The sequence below is a fragment of the Plectropomus leopardus genome, chromosome 10, assembly GCF_026936395.1.
Source record: "Plectropomus leopardus strain MGB_pleo_1.0 chromosome 10, ASM2693639v1, whole genome shotgun sequence".
Classification (NCBI taxonomy): domain Eukaryota; kingdom Metazoa; phylum Chordata; class Actinopteri; order Perciformes; family Serranidae; genus Plectropomus; species Plectropomus leopardus.
The window spans coordinates 20,855,797-20,862,383 of NC_142185.1; the positions used below are offsets into that span (position 1 = coordinate 20,855,797).

The window sequence follows — 6,587 nt, forward strand, 5'->3', positions numbered from 1 at the left end:
ACCGCCTGCCCTCTTTTGAGAGACTCCAAGTATGATGATGATGCTTATGACGATGATAACGAGGGTAAATTCGTCTATCATGCATATTATACGATGCATGTTGTAAATGCATGCAAAAGATGTAAAACTGGTGTTTTTTTTTTTGTTTTTTTTTGCTTATTGGTCATTTTTCAGTATTAACTCAATGCTCATCTAAATTTATACGGTCTCTGAAAAGCAAAAGACTCCCACAATGTGAGTGGATTATAATGTGATGAAATTATGTTTCATGGATTCCTGTGCAATCCATGACAAGTCTTTGGTGATGCTGCTGCCTGACAAGAATTATCAAACTGAATGACTGTGAAGAACAACCTGACCTGAAGAACAATATGTTTTATAGCATGCTGCAAGTCGAATGCGTCTATTTCCCAAGCCACAAACGTTGGCAAATGTAGAATCTGCAGTGGTTGATCTGTACATTTGCATTTTAAAACAGCGACTTTTATTGGCGGGAGAGAGGTGTCAAAAAATCAAATTCATGTAGCCTATATGTTATTATTAATAGCGAATCAGTGTGCAGTTGTGACATCTGAACGCTAGGGGGCGTTAGACTCCACAGCTTTGATTGGGGGTGTACTGGATCAGGGGTTCCCAAACTTTTTCTCGTGAGGGCCATAACTAAAATGTAATGGTGGGCCACGAGCCAAAAGCAGCATCTATTTTATGGTATTTTATTATACTGTTAAGATGCAAATTGGATCCCAGGTTTTCTAAACTGAAACGATTTTTGTCCACTTTCCTTTTTTTTCTTTCAAACCAAACTGAGTTCCTGCTCAAAGTGTCACTCTGCACACTGTGCTCAGATTATTAAAAAATGTATCAAAAGTGTTACCCGATCAGCACCCACATATATCAGTGCCTATTATATCTTTACTTAGTGTAAGTATATTTTTTGTTTATAATATACATGTCTTGGCAACGTCAGTGCGTGTTTCCAGCGCCGATTACACCCTTTGAATTGAAATGGAGTAGATTCCACACATTAAAAGACGGTGCGCCTGCATATCACAACAAGATGCTCAAGTCATCACCTTTTCTGTTAAAATAAATGTTTTGCTACATTTTATCAGGGCTGAATGCAGCCCTAGTTGGCCTAATTGGACTTCATGGCAGGCCAACTTTGGCCCAAAGGGCCTGATTTTGGGCAGGCTTGTACTAGACACACAGCTTAACTCTGACAGATCAAACAGTCTTTGCCACCGTCTTTAGCATGTAACCTTCGATGATCTCTTTAATTTTTAAACTTATTTCATTTATTTTGAAAAAGGAAGGAATGGAGTTTAAATAATTTGTGTTATAGATTAGAAATCTTTCTACTGACTCAGCACAACATATTTTACTTTTGGCTATCTGCAGTTTCCCACCGAATGCATTCAGTAAATTTCAACCAGTCAACATCTAAAACCCAACATGGAGAGCAGTTATATGTATGAATAACTTCTTATGAGGCTTATTCAGTTTTTGTTGTTTTTTTTTTAACATTTGGGATGTGGCATTTGCATGAGCACAGTGAAACTGGGTTATTCATATCCCCTGCATACATTCTGGTTTCTTTCAGAGTACTTCAGTTAGCATTTTTGGGTTCCTCATAAACAGAACATGGAGTTTACATGCTCAAACACATAAATGGAATATTCCAGAAACTCCATAATAAACTAGTAATTCATGTACATGTTAATGTACTCATGGAGTCTTCAGCAAACCTTATTTAGGCAAAACAGCCAACATTCTCAAAAAATGTGTCACATTTGTGACTTTTATATCATCTTACAAGTTCAAATACTCTTTAAATTAACAATTTTTAGGATACTTCATTAAGGGGAAGAATCTACGCTCTCCTTCTCTGGCATACTGTCAAAATGCAGTGGCCTATAGTGCTCTAATTTTACTAACAAATCTGCACGAGCCAAAACTGCTAAGGCAGCAGCATGAGCCTGACTGGATCATCCACACCCTGTACTTTGTCACTATTTTCTAAGAAACCTAATACTGACCACATACTCACTTCTAGGAACATACTGAGTCAATCAAGTTACAAAAGAATAATGTCTAGTGTCAAATTTATTCACCTTGCAAATTCAAAAAATTACATAATAAAAGACTGTTGAGGTATCATCAAATTGGAAGTAGATAAGGCATGATGTATTCGCTCTTTTTAACAGACAATTAAGACAACTTGATTACTAACCAAGACAGTTATGAGGGAAAAAAAAATCAGGATGACAACTAATAAGCAAACAAAATACACAGCTTTCAGTCCCTACATTCTGAATACACAGTATATGGTTTAATAATTTATGTAAGAAAAACAACCTGTTAAAACCAGGGGATATCATTCATTCCATCATTAAGGAGGGCCACATCACAAACAGAGGTACAGCCGTGATAAAAGATGGCAGCTTATCACGCCTGTATCAGTCAGAGATCTTGTGCCGTTTTGCCTGATCTTGAAGGAACGACGATTCCTGGCCTCTTTTTTTCAGTTTGTAAGGACACAAAGGTGGCAAAAAGACGCAGAGTTTTCTATGAAGTTGCAGACTTCAGATATGCTACAAGGTCAGCTCGTTCGTTCTTCTTTTTGATGCCTGCGAAGATCATCTTTGTTCCTGGAATGTATTTCTTGGGGTTCTCCAGATAAATCATCAGGGTTTCGTCATTCCAGATGATGCCTGGAATTAAAGTGAGCACACACAGTGTTAAAATAGTGTTTTAAAGGGGTTGGTCAGGTGTTTTAAAGTGGCGTTTTAAGGGGTACTTGTCCACAGTCAGTGTAGTACCAATTGTAAATGGCTGTTTGCATGCCCTCAGTTTGGAGAAGCAGGATGGAGTGCCAAAACACAAGCTGAGCAATATGCTGCTGTGGATCGGCAGCAAAACATTTTTAACCACCTAAAAAAAGTCTCACAGAAAACATTACCGGTTTTAGTGTATGCTATATTAAGAGTATTTTCACTGCTTTACTTTTCTGCCAGATAGCTCTTTCCGACAGCGAAGCCGTGGACAGCCTCAGTTCCCAATCTATGCCCTCTTCAAAGCCATCAGACTCCCTTGACAAAAACAGTCATTTATGCTTGCTGCACACAGGAGCTGCTGCTCTACCGTTGCCGCGATCAGTTAGTTTATGTTATTGTTGCTTTGGTGAGTCTGAAATAACACTTCAAACTCTCAAAGTCACACAATAACACAAACTGTAATTGATCGAGGCAGTGATAGGCCAGCAGCTGCTGGGTTCAGTGATGTGAAATCGCTGTTTCTCTCAGTGGTGTCTCAGCTTAATTGAAATGATATAAAGGCTTTATTTCGCTGTCAGAAAGTCAGTGCCGCCTGGCAGTGTAAAGCAGTGAAATACTCTCAATGTAGCGTACACTTAAACTGAAATCATTTGTTTTACGTGGAACTTATTTAGGTGGCTAAAACGTGTTTTATTTCTGACTCTTCCTTTAAGCCATACAGCGTGTTTCCTTAGACAATTGTACTGTATGCTGTTAACAGACATGTTAAATTTATACCTTTGCTTTTGTTGGCATCAGTGTAGGAGAAGCCCTCTGCCTGGCCTGTTTTACGTCCAAACAGTCCCCAAAGGTTAGGCCCAACCTTGTGCTTTCCACCATTCTCCACAGTATGACACTGGGCACACTTCTGGACAAACGCCTTTTTGCCTTTTGCGAGATCTGCAGGCATGGTTTCTATGAAGGAAGAAATACACACAGGAAAATTAGAAGTGTCTCCAAAGTAACTTCAAAACTAACTTCAAAGTATTAAATAATACTAAACATCTTTAATATCCCCAGAAAGTCTTTGATAAAACTAAAATGTCTTAAATGTCCCTGAAAAAAATGAGTCTTACCTGCAAATAATCCCCAAAAAGTGTATATATCCACATAAAAAGTCTGATATCTCTAAAAGATCTTTAGATGTTACATATCCCTGAGAAATCTTAAATAACTACTAAAAAGTCTATTAATCTTTCGGATTATTTAAGACTTTTTAAAAAGACTTTTGGACGGTTGTGCAAACTTTAGGGTTGATAAAATTGCCTACATTTTATAACATTAGAGCTTTATCCATATTTAGCCACTGGGGGGAGTTAAGTTCAGAGTTGCGCAACATCTGCCTCTGGCATTGTTACAAAACTGACTTGAAGAATTTTACTCTAAATAGTTGACTTTTTGCTTGTAGTAAAACAAAACCACTACTTAAAAGCATATGATATTACCGCGATCTTATGAATTCATAGTGGGTGTATGTGTGTATGAATGGTCACATACGGACACTAAGACAGGCCTACTTCAGATATGAATATGATTTGATGATATAACAATACAAAATCTTTAGAAACATACGAGCAATATGTAAAAAAATATCGAACGTAAGTTTGATTTAGACATTGTTGCAGTAAAAATTATACCCGAAAAGCTTCAGAAATAACGGCGTGCTTTCCGGAAGCGGCAATACCGGCTGTAGACCACGTTGCACAAAAAAAAAAGTCACCGGCACAGACAGATTTAAGTCTCATAAAACACACTAAACTAAAAACAACGCACAGAAAGGAGCAAGATTTTGATGTTCAGCTTCTTACCTTTTCTTGATATGTCTTCAGCTGACTTTTTGAGAGTTATTTCCTCAGCTCTCTCTCCGCCGGCCGGCTCGGTCACAAGTCCTTCACCAACGTGCTTCCTCTGAGGTTACTCCCGCTGAGACGTCATCGGTCAGCTGACCTGTTACATCATCCGCGTTACGGCCGGTTACGACACACAAACGTTTAGTGCGTTTTCTTATCAAATTGTGTAATGGAAAACTCCTTCATCCTACCGAGTGCCGTAACTGTTTCTTAATGACACAATTACAGTAAAAAAACAACTAAAAAAAACGTATTTCAAATGAATGCAAACCGGAGCATAACATAAATCCTGTTCAGGGGTGAATGGATTCAAGATTCAAAGTGTTTATTGTCATATGCACAGTATGGAAACATGTTTCCCTGTACAATGAAATTCTTACTTTGCTGTCCACAGAATGCCTAACGTGTAGCAAATATAAAAGAAATATGAAATAGAAATTTTAAAAATTTACAATAGAAGAAATTTAGAAATTTACAATAGAAGTAGAAAGAACAGTGCAAATAAAACAGTACAGTGCAAATTCAAACAGTGCAATTGTGCATGTGCAAATGGAATAGTAAACTGTCAGGTACAGTTATGAGGTCGTGTATGTGAGGTAGTTGCTGTGTGAGCTCCTGTCAGCAGTTTAGGAGTCTGATTGCAGCGGGAGTAGACTTCCCGGGAGCCACTTGAGTAAAACTAGTCCATATCTTTAAAATAAAGAATAATAATATATATACATATATATATATAACAGAAAGCCAATAGGCATAGCATCATATGCAACAGTGGCACAGTCAGAGTGATTAGTAGCTCACAATGTGTTGTTAAAAAACAATAGCCTGCAAAAGAATTAATGTATACAAAAACTGAGTAATATACACAGTTGTGTAATGAAATTAAGTAATAATTCAGCATGGGAGGAACCTTTACTTTGTAAAATCGCAGAGAGCTTTTTTAATTTTTTATTCAAATTTTCACTTGACTTTATAAAAAAGGAAGTTGCTGGGAAATCAGTATATGATGTTCAAAGTTTTGATTAAACATTTTCTAAAGGAAATTTAACAAAGTTTTGTGTTGGAGTTTGTTATGTTCCAAATTCTAAATATTGACAGAAATATTTTAATTTTTATTATAAATGCATCGCCATTCCAAATATCTGTTAGTAGTCTCATAAACTACTTTTGGTCCTGAAGAACAAATATTGGTCGATTCTCAGTAAAAAATGACCTTGCACACATTTTCAACACGTATTTCTGTCTTTACGGTATCCATACAACCTTCCTGTTATTCTAGGCTACTGTAAAAAACCTGAGAATGAAAATGATTAATTCTAGCACGATCAATTCTGCTAATAAAATGTTGTGACAGAAAAGAGGAAAAGCTTCAATTGGAGCATGTTGGAGTTCAGATTGGGTAAGCCATCCATGAAATCTGACACCCACCCATTTTTGAGACAGACACAGACAGATGAGGAGAGTTTATGGTTCCCCTCGCTTATTGACTGCCTCTCAAGTTACTTTTGCACGTAAAGAATTCCCCAGTGTGTGTGAAAAGCCCCAGAGTGCACCAGTTTCCAAGATACCGTGGTACTGGAGCAACACACATAAATAAGCACTAAATCAACACACACACACACACACACACACACACACGCACACACATAGAGAGAGATTTTCCATTGCTAACTCAAGTATTCAATGAAAGAGTCTCTAAATCCCCTAATAATGGAGCCTGCCTGCTTGTCTACATTCAGAATAACAGTAAAGTATGGATGTGCTGCTTTCATTGATACAGAGGTCACCTTGTCTCACCTCTTAAATCATCAAGATGCTTTTTCATCTGTGGTTACTTCTGTATTCGAGGTCCAAGGCCAGTTGAACTATATTTTGTCAGGAAAATCTCATCACAATTATATCTTTATATTCACCACCCCTCTGTTGT

At 37.4% G+C, this 6,587-nt stretch overlaps 1 protein-coding gene across 1 annotated transcript; it reads right to left on the reverse strand.

Annotated features, from left to right (window-relative positions):
* Nucleotides 1–2,085: 2,085 nt before the first annotated feature.
* On the reverse strand, nucleotides 2,086–4,781 carry LOC121949019 (cytochrome c-b). The gene is made up of 3 exons (XM_042494604.2): nucleotides 4,622–4,781; nucleotides 3,552–3,728; nucleotides 2,086–2,711 (listed from the first exon to the last, which is right to left on the reverse strand). Exons 2-3 carry the CDS (start codon nucleotides 3,721–3,723, stop codon nucleotides 2,566–2,568), a joined length of 318 nt encoding a protein of 105 aa, XP_042350538.1. The 5' UTR covers nucleotides 3,724–3,728; nucleotides 4,622–4,781; the 3' UTR covers nucleotides 2,086–2,565.
* Between the last annotated feature and the right edge of the window lie 1,806 nt (nucleotides 4,782–6,587).